Source organism: Branchiostoma floridae, chromosome 5, assembly GCF_000003815.2.
Source record: "Branchiostoma floridae strain S238N-H82 chromosome 5, Bfl_VNyyK, whole genome shotgun sequence".
NCBI lineage: Eukaryota > Metazoa > Chordata > Leptocardii > Amphioxiformes > Branchiostomatidae > Branchiostoma > Branchiostoma floridae.
The window spans coordinates 24,363,808-24,380,124 of record NC_049983.1 but is presented as its reverse complement, the minus strand read 5'-3'; the positions used below and the strand labels follow the sequence as shown (position 1 = coordinate 24,380,124).

The following is a 16,317-nucleotide window of genomic DNA, read 5'->3' as shown; positions in this document are numbered from 1 at the left end:
TTGGTCATCACGCCTGCCGCCCTAGCTATCCGTCTGTCAATTTCCTTGTCTAAAGACAGGTTGCTAGTAACCGTCGATCCAAGATACGTGAAGTGATCTGTCACTTCAAGCACTTCCGAGCCTATGGTGACGACGGGTGGCTGTGGAACATCCTGGCCCATGACTACTGTTTTCTTTATGCTGATGGTCAGCGCAAATTCACTGCACGCATGGGCAAACTGGTTGAGCAACTGTTGCAGCTCATCTTCAACATGTGCGACCAGTGCTGCATCGTCGGCAAACAACATGTCCCTGATCAGTACTGAGCGGACCTTTGTCTTGGCTCTCAGTCGGGCCAGGTTGAACAGCTTCCCATCACTGCGGGTGTGTAGGTGGACACCTTGAGTTGAGTGACCGAAGGCAGACTTCAACAGCAGAGAAAAGAAAATCCCGAACAGGGTCGGGGCCAGCACACACCCTTGTTTCACACCTGACCGAATTGCAAAGGGCTCAGAGGTTTCCCCGTCGAAACTGACCACACCCTTCATGTCCTCATGGAAGGAGATGATGATGTCTAGCAGCTGTGGGGGACAACCAATCTTCCTCAGCAGTTGGAATAAACCTCTTCTGCTAACAAGGTCGAACGCCTTCGTCAAGTCGATAAAGGCGATGTATAGTGGCCTCTGCTGTTCGCGGCACTTCTCCTGAAGCTGACGTACGGAGAATATCATGTCAGTTGTGGACCTCTCGGCTCGGAAGCCGCACTGGGATTCCGGGTAGACCCGGTCTGCCAGAACCTGGAGCCTGGTAAGGACCACTTTGGCAAAGACTTTTCCCACAATGCTTAGCAGAGAGATGCCTCTATAGCTGTTGCAATCCGTACGGTCTCCCTTATTCTTATACAGAGTGACTATCTTGGAGTTTCGCATTGACTGAGGTACTTTGCCCTCTTTCCAGCATAGACGTAGTAGCTCATGTAGTGGTTCCAGCAAGACAGATTTCCCACTCTTTATGATCTCAGCTGGGATATTGTCTTCACCAGGCGCTTTCCCATTTGACATGGAATCAATGGCTTTACTCAACTCCTCAATGGTAGGGTCAGCGTCCAGCTCTGCGAGGACAGAGAAGTCTTCAATATTGTCAAGTGCATCTTGTGAGACTGAGTTTTCTGTTGAGTAAATGTCCAGGTAATGTTCTACCCAACGTGCCATTTGTTTGTCTTTGTCAGTGATGATCTCTCCTGACTTTGCTTTGAGGGGTGCACTCTTTTTAATTGGTTTGCCCGTGGCTTGTTTGATGCCCTCGTACATCCTCCTGATGTCTCCAGTTGCTGAAGCAAGCTGGATGCGCTCTGACAACAGGAGCCAGTAGTTGTTTGCACAACGACGTGAGGCCCGCTGGGCTTCCTGTCGGGCAGCTTTTAATGCTTGTAAGTTTTGACTGCTGGGATTTTGCTTGTAGGAAACCAGGGCTTTGCGTTTTGTATCCATGACAGGTTCCAACTCTGATATGTATGCTTCAAACCAGTCTGTATTCTTTCGCTCCTTCTTTCCATACGACTGGGCTGCTGCACTGTAAATGGTTTTGCTCAGTGTTTCCCACCTGTGCTCTGCATCCTGTGGTTGGATGTTGTTCAAAGTTCCTTCAAGGCATTCTAGAAATTTCTGGTTTCTGTCAGGTAGCATAGTCTTACTGACGTCAATTTTAGGCTGGCCTTTCTTCTTCATGTGGTGCAATTTTTTAGGTCTTAGCTTTATCCTTGCGGCAATAAGAGAGTGGTCAGTATCACAGTCTGCGCTGTGGTATGCTCTTGTATTGCACACACTGTTTAGGGAAGTACGTCGTGTAATGACAAGGTCCAGCTGGTGCCAGCGTTGCGACCTGGGGTGTCGCCAGGATGCTTTGTGAATAGCTTTATTCTGGAAGAAGGTATTTGTTACACAGAGATTGTGATAGCAGCATAGCTCAAGGAGTCTTTGTCCATTTTCGTTCATTTTTCCAATCCCATGATGTCCTAGCACAGTCTGCCATGACTCTTGGTCCGTGCCCACCCTAGCATTAAAGTCACCTAGGATGAAAATGTGCTCTGATACTGGGATTTTCTTAATGGCACTGTCAAGTTGCCCATAGAACTGGTCCTTGACTTCAGAAGTAGCCTGTAACGTTGGAGCATAAACACATAGAAGGTTGACAGGACCCTCGTGCGTGGAGAGACGTAGGGTAATGATCCTTTCTGTGCCCCCTGTGGGTGGTTCTATCATGTGCAGCAAGGTATTCCTGACGGCAAAGCCGACTCCGTGTTCCCTAGTTTCTTCCATACCTTTCCCTTGCCAGAAGAAGGTGTAGGAGTCCTCCTTAAGGGATCCACTGTCAGGGAGACGTGTTTCTTGCAAGGCAACTATATCTATGTTCAGTCTGTAGAGCTCGCGATCAATCGCTGCAGTCTTACGGATATCCTCTATGACCGTTAAGTCATCTGACAGGCCGGTACGCATGGTACGAACATTCCAACTACCGATGCGAATGGGTTGGGTCTTTTGTCTTCTCTTTTCCTTACTTTCTTGTTTGTCTGGTGCGCGACATACGATCCACTTGTCGAGTAAGACTCTAAGCTCCAAGCACCCGATGAAGCAGGCAGATCGTGACGGGTCAGTACCCAACTGGCCGGGGGCTGCCCGGCTTAAAGCGGGCGGTGACTGACCAATAGGATTACGAAGATCCTACCCACTGTCGAAGGCAACCCGTGGCGTCCCGCTTTACGTCAATTTAGCAAGGACTTATAACCCGTAAACTGCTGTCTCCCGGTTTGTTTCTCACCCCCAGTGATGGGGGCGACTGGAGTGGCCTCTCCAGAGCGCTAGCCTGGGCAGGTTTATGGAGGACCTGCGCTGCCCAAAAACACAACAGGACCCCCCTCTCGACCTCACCGACGTGGTCCAAGGGAACGCGAGGCGTGACACTTGGCGTTGGTTTGGCTGCAGGAGTTGCCGGAAGGATGACAGAGTTTGACAGCCAACCGCCTCACGTACTCCACTCCGGATTTTCTCTCTGGGTTAACTCCCGTAGCCTTTCCCAGGACTGGGTATAGCCGCAAGGCAGCGGAGGTTTTTGAATCAGGGTTTTCCTTCCCCTAGACGAACTGCCATCCAAGGCTGACGAGCTCCGTCTACCCGTGCTATTTGCCCATAGCTGGGGGTCTGGTTCGCAGGCATCAGGGCGTGTCCACACGCCGGTGGGCCATGCATGCCGTGCGTCTGGGGGCCAGACCTCCTCCGAGCTCCCTGCAGTTTAGCCTGGGGCCTTACGGTGCCCAGTTTCCGTCTGTAGCCACGAGGAGGCACTGCAATGGGGACTTGCTGTGGAGAGGCTATGTACTGGCAGGAGAGACTTACGCACTCGGCTCTCTTTTCGCAGTGCTGCATGCAGCTCCGCTAGCCAGCGGTGAGGGCTGAAAGCGAGAAGTGGCAAGCACACTACCGCTACGCCTACACACTAGACGCATCACACAGCCATGTACACATTTTGCTGTCTAATGAGCGGAACAAAATCAGGGAGGGGGATCCCGCTGCAGCTGGGTCTGATCAATACGTGCTTTGCATTATATACCCAGTATGAAAAAAAGGTTACACATATCCTATTCAGGTCGTAGTGAGAACGCATCGCGATCGCCGTCTAGTGGAAAGGGGGCCTAATCAGACACGTGTTTCCGCGTGATCACGCGCGTTAAGTAGATAATAGGCTACAGGCTATCACACCTACGTTGGCCACCCTGAGGACTATGTATACGGCGCCATATCTGAGCTGCCTGACTGAAGCCTGATCTGTATGTGGGCATGGAAGAGCTGGGAAGGCACGAGGTTTGAAGTTGAGCGGTCATGTGGGAGTTCCAATGGCAAGAACATATGTTTGTTTGTGTGATTGGGGGTAGGGTGGGGTGGTGGGTGGCGGCTTTTAGTTCTTCATTGCCTCTGATTCACCCTACTGTAAATTTCTCATGTTTCACCAAATTTTCAACAACAAAAAAATGGCAAAAGGAACACATCATTATCAAAGAACATGGGACCGAGAACTTAAAGTTTAATCTAGTCGGCCCGCGGACCATTCAGAAGGTCTTTGTGTTTACTAAGTAGTTTTTCCGGTTTTGCAAAGCACGTATTGATCAGACCCAGCTGCAGCGGGATCCCCCTCCCTGATTTTGTTCCGCTCATTAGACAGCAAAATGTGTACAAAATGGCTTCGTTAAGGTTAAAGGTACTCTACCTGATCAGCCTGGCTATAACGTTATATGTGGCCATGCTATGGAATTGGGAAAACGCGGGATTTGCCCTGAAGAGACCACTCGGTGATTCTGATGGCACCAAAAGGTGAGGTCACTGACCTTTGCTACTTACACACATTATAGACCTAACCGCCAGGAAGACGTCCCGAGTTTCTCCTCCTAACTTCCGGCTTGGAGCTGGCCAGTTTATACCCTAGAATAATAAATTAGTAACTGTTGCATTTGGACAGTTCAGTGGCCCGTGAGTTCGCTGCGTTTAGGTTTGTCTATTAGTAAGTAAATGTATGTGCTTAAGTCGCCAACTAATGCGTTAATGGTGAAAGGCCTTAAGGGTAGCGACCTGTAAGTATGGACCTTCAAGTCGCGATAGGCAGCAACAACACAGCTGCAAACGTAAACATACATGGTGCTCTGCAAGCAGTTAGAGTACAGAATGCATGCATCGTGTATTTATAATGGATGTTAACACCTGAGACCTGATCGATCGATACAACTGTTTTTTTTTTAAACCGGATTCAAAAGGACTCTTAATATTGACACCATTGCAGATGATGTGTGGCTCATACAAATAATACAAATCATAATCCTCATCACATTGATCTTTTTCGATGCTGCTTAGAACAAAAATACAAACTCTGCATGGATGACGGCATGGGTTAGAGGAGTGCTAGTGTTTCATATTTAAAGGTTACGCCAACGATTGTTGATGGTATTTGACAGGTCAGGTGAGGGCAAGGTCACAGTGACTACACGGCACCGCCCTACATTGGGCAGCGGTGAATCCCCGAACGGCACAACAAGTCGGACCAGCTGTGGTCGTCCGGTCACCAACTTCGTCTTCATCAAGGTAGCTGTTTATATGGCATCATTTCTGTGTCAAAAGTTCGTATTCAAAAAGGTTCCTTAAATGAAATAAAATAAACATAGATCTTTTCTAAATACGTCTACGATATTTGGAACAAAACGTCGTTTCGGTAGGACTGAATAAGACCTTTGTAACAATACCCATATGTCCTTTCATACAACTTTACAATTTTCGTGTCAAAATAACATCAAAAAGCGTGCCCAAACAAGTGAAACTATGTGTACGACGGTGCGTTAGGGACGCTACAATATCATAACAATAACTTGCTACGATATCATTTTGTTAGACGAGTATAATAACTGCAATAGCTTCATCTTGACAACTGCAACTCTCCCATATGACATTTGCATGTTAAGAGATTTGTAGAGAATCAAATCCTGTAATCTTTGCCTATGTTACATTTTGTCTGATCATTATAATAAATATTAAATAGGAGGTAACTGATTACGCACTGGCTACAATTGAATGTCTCCATCCAGGTGCATAAGACCGGTTCTGGCTCGACGTTTCTGGTGCTGGCCCGGTTCGGTCGGAATTACAACATGACCATCTGTTACCCGAGTCACAATGCGCACATGCGACTGTCGTACCGCAAGTATGTATATATATATATATATATATATATATGCATATTCTATACCTATTTGTCTAAAAATCTATTTTACCTGTCTATCTATCCATTCATTAATCTATCCATCCATCCATCTATCTATCTATCTATCTACTAGTATCCATTTATGTATTTATATATCCATATATCTATCAATCAATCAATCATTCTATCCATTTATCTATCTATTTTTTATCCATCTGTTCTATCCATCTATCTATTTCTCTCTCTCTCTCTCTCGTCATATGTGTTTATGTGCTAATGGCGATGTGTGTACCTGTGTGTGTGTACAAATAATTCGTATACCTTCGTTTTTGCCATGTTTAAATGTTTCGGTTAAGTCCTGTAGATAACGCAGATCTCGTCACACTTTCCAGCCCAAGTCTGGACAGATCTGCGTGTACACCTGCACTGAGAAACTACACCCTCATTATCAACCACGCCATCATGAACAAGACCGCCATGGACCGCCTCATGGCACCCGGAACCAGGTACATCGGCATCGTGCGGCACCCGCTGGAACACTTCAGGTCCATGTACTTCTACCAGCGGCAGAACGTCAATAAAGGAAACCCGCTAGGGAAGTACCTGGATAGAAACGTGAACTACAAACCGCGAAAGAGAGACCTTAAGAAGAAGCCCTTTTCTCACCAGGGGAACTTCCAAGCTTACACCTTGGGCTTTCCAAGAAAGCTGTTTGAGAGCAGAAATAGAAGTCAGATAGAAGAAACTCTCAGGTAGGAAAGAGTTTTATACTGAAAAAACGGACTGTTCTTGTGCAGAGTTTTAGATGCTCAACACTTCTGCTTTTGACTTTTCTGAGTGTCTTTCGGTAGACGCTTCTATCTGTTTCACATATATTATAATTTTATGCCCGCTTGCGTGAGTGGATTTGTGTGTATGCATGAATGTGTGTGTGTACTTATAAGTTTGTAAATGTGTTTGTGTTTATGTGCGTGTGTGTGCATGTAGAATTTCTGATGTACACATCCATACCGTCTAGGTCCATACAAATAGAACCATCCTAAAGCTGTATGGGTTCCTTTACCATATCCAAATGCTTTGTGTTTATGTGCGTGTGTGTGCGTGTAGAATTTCTGATATACGCATCCATACCGTTTAGGTCCATACGAATAGAACCATCCTAAACCTGTATGGGTATCTTTACCATATCCAAATGCGTTGTCGTTATTTTGTACAGGACCGTTGGAGGCTGGTACTCCATTGTTCTCATCACAGAGTACTGGGAGGAATCCCTGGTGCTGCTGAGAAGGACGTTTTGCTGGGCCATGTACGACATACTGCACACCACGGAAAGAATCCACAGTTTAGACAATCCCCTAAAGTCAGTCCCACTCACAGACGAACAGAAAGAAACTCACAAGAAAATAAGTCCCATGGATTATCTAATGTACGAACACTTCAATCGCACATTTTGGGAACGCGCCGCGAAGGAAGGGCCCGACTTCTGGGACGAGGTGGCGTATTTCAAGACTCTGAACCTGGAAGTAAACCACCACTGTGAGGTCTTCGAAAGGAAAAGAGTCTTTCCTAGCAGCAAGTGGAATCAGGAATTTGTAGTCGATTCGACCTTCTGTGAAGAATTGAACTGGGACACTTCTGCGTGGGGTTCGGCGCTGTTGCTCCAAGTCGAAAGACAAAACGAAGAGATCAGAAGAAAGCAAGCCCAAATTACACATTAGCGCAAGATAATCACAAAAGTGCAAATATGTACATGTTCCATGCATCTCAGAAATGCACAGGTAGCAATGGCAAATTAATAGTAAACAAGAAGATAAACTTTGTCATTGGGAGTATATATAACATTGTTTCGTTTCCTTTGTATCAGAGAATACAGCATTTACTTTGCCTTAAAGAATACAATTTATACTGCAGAGTTTATTATGCTTTGTACAAGAGAACATATCTTTTACTTTGTATCAAAGAAAACACAAATTGTATCGGAGAACATGCTTTACTTCGTATCAGAAAACATATTTAGCGCATGTCAAAAATATGCATTTTTTTGTATAAGAAAATTCATTATCTAATACATATCGTATCAAATAAAACAAAATTTGGTTCAAAATAGTTTTGTATCAAAATTATACTTTCCCTTCATCCTTTACAGAATATATTTTACTTTGTTTAAAAGAATATGCTTTACTTTGAATAAGAAAATTTATTCTATATCAATGGATATAGATAGCAAACAAAACGATTTTAAGAAAAAACAGTTTCCTTGGTAATGTACCAGATGAAAGTAAGTTTATAATGCAGATAGTCAAACTTTCCTATTAATCAACTATATAACCAAATACTTTGTTTTGCTACAAGATAGTGTCTGTTGGTGCGTGTGTGTCTGTGTGTCTGTATGTAGATATAAGATTGTTCCACTGTGTATGTGCGTGCGTGCGTGCGTGAATGTGTGTGTGCGTTCGTGCGTGTGTGCGCGCGTGTTTGCGAGCTTGTATGTATGTGTGCGCGCGCGCGCACATGTGTGCCCATTGTGTGCGTGCGTGTTTGTTATTTTGAATCCACTTCCCTATTTACATGTTGTAGATCTCCCATACCCCTTGTAGATCGTTCTTCCCTATAATCAGTGTTTTTGCCTTCGTGACTAGAAAAGCTGTGGGCTCATTATTACGCCTTGATTTTATCGGCCTTAACCATTGAGACGGTCTTTGTGTGAGCAGTTTTTCCGGTTTGGCAAATTATGTTTAAGACCCAGCATGACTCATTCGGTTGTTTTTGCCGCGCCTGTCATTAGACAGTCAAACATGAACACAAAATGGCGCAGTTAAAGTCCATGGCACTATACCTGAGCTGCCTGGTTGGAGCGTTGTATGTCGGCATGCTGTGGAGTTGGGAGAACGCGAGGTTTACAGAGGAGCAACCGTATGGTGATTCTCATGGTGATAACAGGTAAGGTCACTGAGCTAACAGGTACTAAATTTTCTACGGAACCACCCAACATTTCAGACCAACAGGCAGGAAGTCTTCCCGTCGACTTTCCCTCCAAATGTCTGCTTGGAGACCGCTACATCGTGCCGATATTGAATACTACAGTACTGGTATTGAATGATGTAAGGTTAAACTTTGACGCACTTAAGGTTGTTGGTTCTTAACAGTTGGGGTGAGGGCAAGGTTACAGTGACTACAGGGCGCCGCCCGAGCCAGGCCAGCTGCGATCGTCCGGTCACCAACTTCGTCTTCATCAAGGTAAAGGTCACACACTAGAGTACGTAAACACGACTGCTTTAAGTTCAAAACACAGAGAAAAGCCTTTCGTAAGTCCAGCAAATACAAGACGTTATACTTGGATATGTGGGCTTGAGGTCCATGCCAGGGTCGGCTGGACTCGGACATGTTGTAAGGCCCCCTTTCCACTTGACAGCGATCGCGCTGCGCTCTCACTGCGACCTAAATAGGCCTAAATAGGATATGTGTATATTCACTCCAACGCTGAACATATCATACAAACTGTAAAATTCAAAGCGTGACCGAAAGGACAACAAAACACACAAAGTGTAAAAAGATACGTTTATCTATATACAATTAGTTGAGCGATATGTCAAATTTTAGGTCGCAGACAGAGCGCGGTGAGCGGGCCACCCTAGTGGAAAGGGGGTATTAGGGATTGTTTTCAACTTTCGGAAGAGACGTAAAACGGGGGTCCAGGCCTAAAATGGAACCAGCTATGTGCCATAGCAGTCTATGATCTATGACCCATATAAATGGTTGACACAAACAACTTTTCCTCGCGGCTAGGACGGTGCACACGTGTGTGCATGTGTGTGCGTTCAAGCGTACCGAATTATGGGTTACTAAAGCCTGGGGCACAACCCACCGTACTTGCTCTTTAATGTGTCCGTACGTTTTTGTGGGACGTCACATCCTTCACGTTTTTTCTGAAAAAAAAGCAGGGAGGTAGCAGGCCTCAACACACATCACTCGTACGGTTACGCAAGATGTAATACGTAAAGGTGGGGTCACACATGCGTACATATTCAAGTCCGTTTGAGTTGCGTATGAAGCTATTAGTCTCTACCAGGCTCCACAGGACGCGAGAAAAATAGTACAAATTGTACGAATATAGATACATAACCTGCCAGATGAGTTAGCTGACCGAGAAGTATGGTTAGCGACACAGCTATCTCGTCTGACATGTTACCCGTTTACGTTTGTCCAATTTCTATCATTTTTACAACGACCTGTGGAGCCTGGTGGAGGCAAATACTCCCATGCGCGCCTCATGCGGACATAGATATATACGCAGGTGTGACCCGTATGTGGTCTGCAAGCCACACCCGGCCGTGAGCCGGTTGCGTGCATCATTCGTTGCGCAAGTGGTAATTGAGTTGTACGTGCTTACAACTTAAAGTTGTACGTGCTTACATCCCAAAAGATTGCCCACGTTTTGGCACGTAGACACTACGCAGTTGCACGTACGGCAGGTTGTATTCTTAAAGGTTGACAAACAAATTCTGGATCTTTGAACTTTTCCACGCGGCCAGGTGTGCACATTTGTGTACATGCGTGTGCGTTCATGCGAACCAAATTCTGGGTCACTCAAGGTTGACAAACAATTTTTGGATCATTAAACACGAAGACCTTTCACGAAGACTGATCAGGACATGTAGAATTATACGGTCAAGGACTATCCGAAAGGCTTGATTAACGAACAATGATGAATGCTAGGTAATTACCATCGCCAAGAAGGTTATGTTTTGTTAAGCGTTTGTATGTTTGTATGTCTGTATAATACCAGCATACCTCGAGAACACCTGGGTGGATTGTATTGATATTCGGCATGTGGGCAGGTCTTGTTGAGACCTGAAAACGATTAGACTTTCGGCTACCTTGCGGCCTGTTACGGTACTGCAGCGGAACTTCCTGGTTTGATGTCTTGGGTTCTGGACATGCTGCGGCTATGATTTTTGAGTGGTAGACAGCTATTGATGCCGAGAGTAAGTGTTATAGGTTTGGGAACCCTAGCTGTTTAATGCTTCATTCGATGTACACGAGCCAGTACAGATTTTACCGTATCTATTACTGTGGCTTTACTATTGGTAAATCATATTTTTTCTAAAGGAACTAACTTCATGTGTTATGGAAGCAGGAGCACTTACAGTTCATTATCAGTGCCAAGTTGTCAATGGCATTACACTGAGCAAATTCGTTAAAAACAGCATTTAAATGATCATGCCCCAGGTAAGTCTGACAGAAGTGTGTGTCTATATGCTTCATTCTCAAGAACATTTTTTGCTACCCAAAAAATGGGTTTGCTTTACTTTCACCTTCGCAAATCCCACGCACCATTTGAACAGTTAAGTACTCTCCAAGCAGAGGTTAGGCCCCGGCTGTTTTTTTAACGTTTTTTAGTCGTTTTTATCGGGCTTTCTATTTCGTATGATATCTTGTATTGCGAAAACCTAACAATGTAAGATACAATACGAAATAGAAAGCCCAGTAAAACCGACTAAAAAACGATTTAAAAAACATCCGGAGCCTAACCTCTGCTTGAAGAGTAATGTAAAGGTGATAACTGATTGTTGACATTTTGTCCCTATCCAGGTGCATAAGACCGGTTCTGGCTCCACGTTTCTGGTGCTGGCCAGGTTCGGCCGGAACCACAACATGACCATCTGTTACCCGAGTCGTGACAGGCACAGACGGCTGTCCTACCAAAGGTACAGAGACTTTTACAGCCACAAGCCAAGTGAATATAGCATGGAAGTTCATTTTTGTTGCTAAAATACAATGTAGAAAAAAGCTTATAATCTACTAGTACTCCCTACTCCCAAAACTTGAATTAACGCTGTACCGACCCCTCTCTCTATCACACTATCTATCTATCTTTCTCCATCTATCTCTCTCTCATTTTCACACACACACACACACATACATACACACACACACACACACACACACACACTCACACACTCACACACACACACACACACACACACACACACACACACACACACACACAGATACACACACGCACACTCGCGCGCGCGCGCGCAAACCGTAGAAACAAACATGATACAAATTTACATTCCGCTTTTCCTCCCTCTGTCAGTGATAAATAAAAGAAATCAAATTAAATTAGGAAAAAACATGGTAATGTAAAAAAAAGAGAGAAAATTAACTGATTCACTTGTCCCTTTTCAGCCCAAACCTAGACAAGTCTGTTTGTGAGGAAGCGCTCAGAAACTACACCCTTATCATCAACCACGCCATCATGAACAAGACCGCCATGGACCGCCTCATGGCACCGGGTACCAGGTACATCGGCATCGTGCGGCACCCACTGGAACACTTCAGGTCCATGTTCTTCTACGAGAATCAGCCCAATCGTGACAAGGTGAACCCGCTAGGGAAGTACCTGGACGGCAAGGTGAACTACAACCCGGGCAGGAGCGGCATGGGCAAGCTGGGGAAGCCAGTCTCTCTCCAGAAGAACTTTCAGGCCTACACCTTGGGCTTTCCAAGAAAGCTGTTCGGGAGCAGGAATAAAAGCGAGATAGATGAGACTGTCAGGTAGGTTGTCTTGATCTATTAACTTAAGCCTTGGGACTATGTGCATCTCTGCTTGTCGTCTCTCCCTCTCTCTGTCTCTGTCTCTCTGTCTCTCTCTTTCTTTCACTATCTCTAATAGTTCTGTGTTTCTGCGTGTGATTGTGTGACGCTTATTACCCTTTCTCTGTGTTTATGTTTCTCTCTCTGTTTCTGTGTTTCTCTATCCCCTCTCTCTTTGTGTTCTGCACTTTCTAATATCCACAAAGCGACGTTGCAACACATGCTCAGTACAGTTTTTAACAATCCTGTTGATTGAAAACATCGCAGAAAAGTAGAGGAAGTTTTAAGGCTGCAAGGAAGTAAAGCATGCCGTCTCTGATCGTCCACATGTTGTTTTGTACGTACAGGACCGTTGGAAGCTGGTACTCGATTGTTCTCATCACAGAGTACTGGGAGGAATCTCTGGTGCTTCTGAGAAGGACGTTTTGCTGGACCATGTACGATATACTGCACACCACCAGGAGAGTTCACAGTTTGAACAATCCCCTAAAGTCAGTCCTACTTACAGACAAACAGAAGGAAACCCACAGGAAAATAAGTCCCATGGATTATCTAATGTACGAACACTTCAACCGCACCTTTTGGGAACGCGCCGCGAAGGAAGGAGCCGACTTTTGGAACGAGGTGGCTTATTTCAAGACTCTGAACCTGGAAGTAAACAACCACTGTGAGCTCTCCGGGGAGAAAAGAGTCTTTCCTAGCAGCAAGTGGAACCAGGAGTTTGTGATTGATTCGACCTTCTGTGACGAACTGGACTGGACTACAACGAAGTGGATTTCGGAGCTGTTGCTCCAACTCCAACGACAAAACGAGGAGATAAGAGAAAAAGCAGGCACAAACTGATGCTAGATTATGCAATCTACATGTTTTATGTACATGTATGTTTTTTTCGGATGCATGATGATGATGATGTTATATATCACGAGTGTATTGGGGAACAAACTTTATTTTGAATTGGAAAATTTTCTTTTTAAGAGACAATATATTAGGCATTTAATCCGTATCGGAATACATAAATTATCCTCGTGTGATGACCATACTTTACTTTGTATCACAGAGTATATTTTGCTCTGCATCAGAGAATATTCCTTTCTTTCTATCAAAGAATATAATTCAACTTGTATCAGGAAATACATTGGCTTTGTATCAAAGAGTACATGTAACTTCTGTATAAGATATCTTTTGCTTTGTACCAAAGAATATATTTTACACTGCATTAGAAAATATTTTTCAATCAGAAAATATACTATACTTTGTAACAGAGAATGTACTTTGCTTTGTTTTGTTTTGTGTCTATAAGGGCTTTACAAACCGATCGAGCGGTTATTGGACATTGTTCGAAAACGAGTCGGCCCACGGTACAGGTGACCGGTTCACAGCCCGGTTTCAATCAGTTGCTGAATGGGCGACACCGGCTCCTAGGTCAGGACGTATTTCGGTTAGGACTGCAACCGTCTTTCGGAAGGGACGTGATATTAATGGGGTTTTGTGTTCGAGAAGGTGACTCGAGTACGAAGAAAGAGGCCCTGTAGGCCAGTTCACGAGCTGTTCTAAAATACACCCGGGACCCAGTAACAATGGGTGCCCGCAACACACACACACCACCCCCCTACGTTGCCCCATGCGTTAATCTCTAACCAGATCCACGGTGCGTAATGTATAGTGCCCGTTTGACTTCCTTAGCCGGCTATACTCCCTGGCCAGCTTTGATACTATCTTATGGCACCGTAGGATCTGCTTGGAGATTACCTTGCTGGACTATTTGGGGGTAACCCAAGAAGAAGAAGGAGAAGAAGGTCACCAGACTAACGACCCAAATTTGACAAGGACATTACCAGACTAACGCCCCCTGCCTACCTGTGGCGGCTCGCCCAGCTCTCCCAGCAGCCTGTGCACGGTGCTCCAGTCAGGCACGCCCGGGGAGAACTCTGTCGGCGTCACGGTGTCAAACTCCGACATGGCTGGCTAAAACAACCTGGGACTAAATAATAGAAGTTTATTTACAAGTTCGTGCCCGAGGGCTGATTGCAAGTGCGTGATATGTAAACATAGTAGATATGCTTCCGGTCTCGAGTTATACAAGTGGCAATGGACAGTTATGAACAATATTCTACTCTGATACTGGTGTTGGCTATTTCTAAACAGGTTGGTTTTCTTTGCTTCAAATGTTTATACTGTTTCTAACGTTTGTATTGATAAACAAATACAAATGGCAGCCGAATATAATAACTGGTAATTTCTTTTTTCTTAACACTATAAGGTAAATTACATCTGCATGCAAAAAATTGGCCTTGACCACTGAAAATATAGCATACAAAGTATCAAGACCCATTCAAAATTCCATTGGGTTCTATTATGTTGTATTCACACGTCCGCAGCAAATCCGACATGCTACGTTTGACCCACCATGTACTGAAATGCTCTATTTCAGATTGCTGAAATGAGGGAGGGGGGCACTTACATATAACGTATTATAACCATCATCTTAAGTTAACATAAAAATTCACCGACATTTCGACTTGGACTAACTCCTCCAAAGACGATCTAATAGACAACCAACTTACCAAGTGCCTCAATACGTCCAACAGGTGTGCGACGAAAAGTGACTTTTGAACCCATTGCAAAGGTCAGCTTACCCCAGCTGGTGTACGGGGTCGTGCACCATGTCATTCGTTGGTTAAACGACCTCTTGGTTAGTTTAACGACCAAAGTCCAGTGTTAGTGTTGTACCTCTTCCAGACTTGATTACCAGCTGGAAAAAAAGCTGTACAGGTTTGCCCAGTATGCTGAATAATATGCCAGGGGAGCTAGCCGGCGCCGTATATAGCTGCACGTTACATTTCTGCTTGGTTTACTTGTGCTCTCTCTGAAGGAGAGTAATGTTTTTGACGTGTTTCAGGCGTTGTCGGGCTATTTGGTATAATTTTGTTATGCCCGCTGGCCAGCGGCAATTGAAGAATATCATATGGACGGGACTACAATGTTCTCAGAACCTCTAGGACTTATGTTATAGAGACAAGGGGCGTTACAGCGAAATTACATGTAACAGTGTTTACGTGCTAGATCGTATTAGATATGGCGAAATGTCAATCGATTTGTACTAATGCAGTCTCGGCATACTCCGCTAGTCGGCACTATTATATTATGCTTGGCAGAGAAGCCAGTCATGCTTCTGAATGATGTTAAGATGATGACACTCGACTTCTCTTCTGTGTAGCGGACTCTGCAGCTTAGGTACATTTAATGTAACAAGAAACAATTTCTTAGTTCATCTTTCAATGTAATGTTTCGGCATTTGTAGACCTCTTTCAAAATGGACTCTGAAATCCACATTGTAAAAACTTGACATGCTATTCTGAGGACTTGTCAACTGTTCAGTTCAACTCTATGATGCCATTAACCCAAATTCTTTGTACCGGTAAGTTAACATTACAGCCCAATTGGCAAATGCGTTAGCTTCAGAAACTGATTTATACACTTAGAAGATAACAGACAGAAAATGTTTAAGTGCACAAATTTTATTGTCCCAAAAGGCAGACATAGTAGTAATGATTTACATTTTGTTGTAAACATTTCATCAAGAAACTTTGACAATAGAGACAATCTAACCAACATGTTTTCTCCTGAATACCTGCATTCTGTAAACCTACTAATGCAATATTAGCACATTAACATTTTAAGCAATATCTAACATTCTTCTGTTTTCGTTAGTCAGTTTCCATAACTCCATCACATCTCAATGTCTACATGTAAAATGTAATAATATACTTCAATATGTCCTTAGCAGACACACACAAACACAGAAAACAATCAAAGCATTGAAATTTTTTGCTGTAAATAAATCACTAAATTCTGAGAGCTACTGTTTGAAAGTAACACGGAAAGCATAATTACCATTCCTTATTGACTATGGAAAGACGCTGAAGGAAGATGCTACAAGTTGCACATAAATAAGAATATGTATTATATAGTAAACATGGTTGGTCCATGTCAGATGTT

The 16,317-nt window shown here is 44.2% G+C and overlaps 1 protein-coding gene across 1 annotated transcript in view; it reads right to left on the bottom strand.

Moving 5' to 3' along the window:
- LOC118415589 overlaps positions 1 to 14,998 on the bottom strand; it is a 23,490-nt gene extending 8,492 nt beyond the window's left edge. Inside the window, exons 1-2 of the mRNA XM_035820285.1 lie at positions 14,883 to 14,998; positions 14,176 to 14,299 (exon numbers count right to left, since the gene is read on the bottom strand). Of these exons, the coding sequence (XP_035676178.1) occupies positions 14,176 to 14,277 (102 nt within the window). The 5' untranslated portion in view covers positions 14,278 to 14,299; positions 14,883 to 14,998. The remainder of the gene's footprint in view (positions 1 to 14,175; positions 14,300 to 14,882) is intronic.
- Positions 14,999 to 16,317: the final 1,319 nt, after the last annotated feature.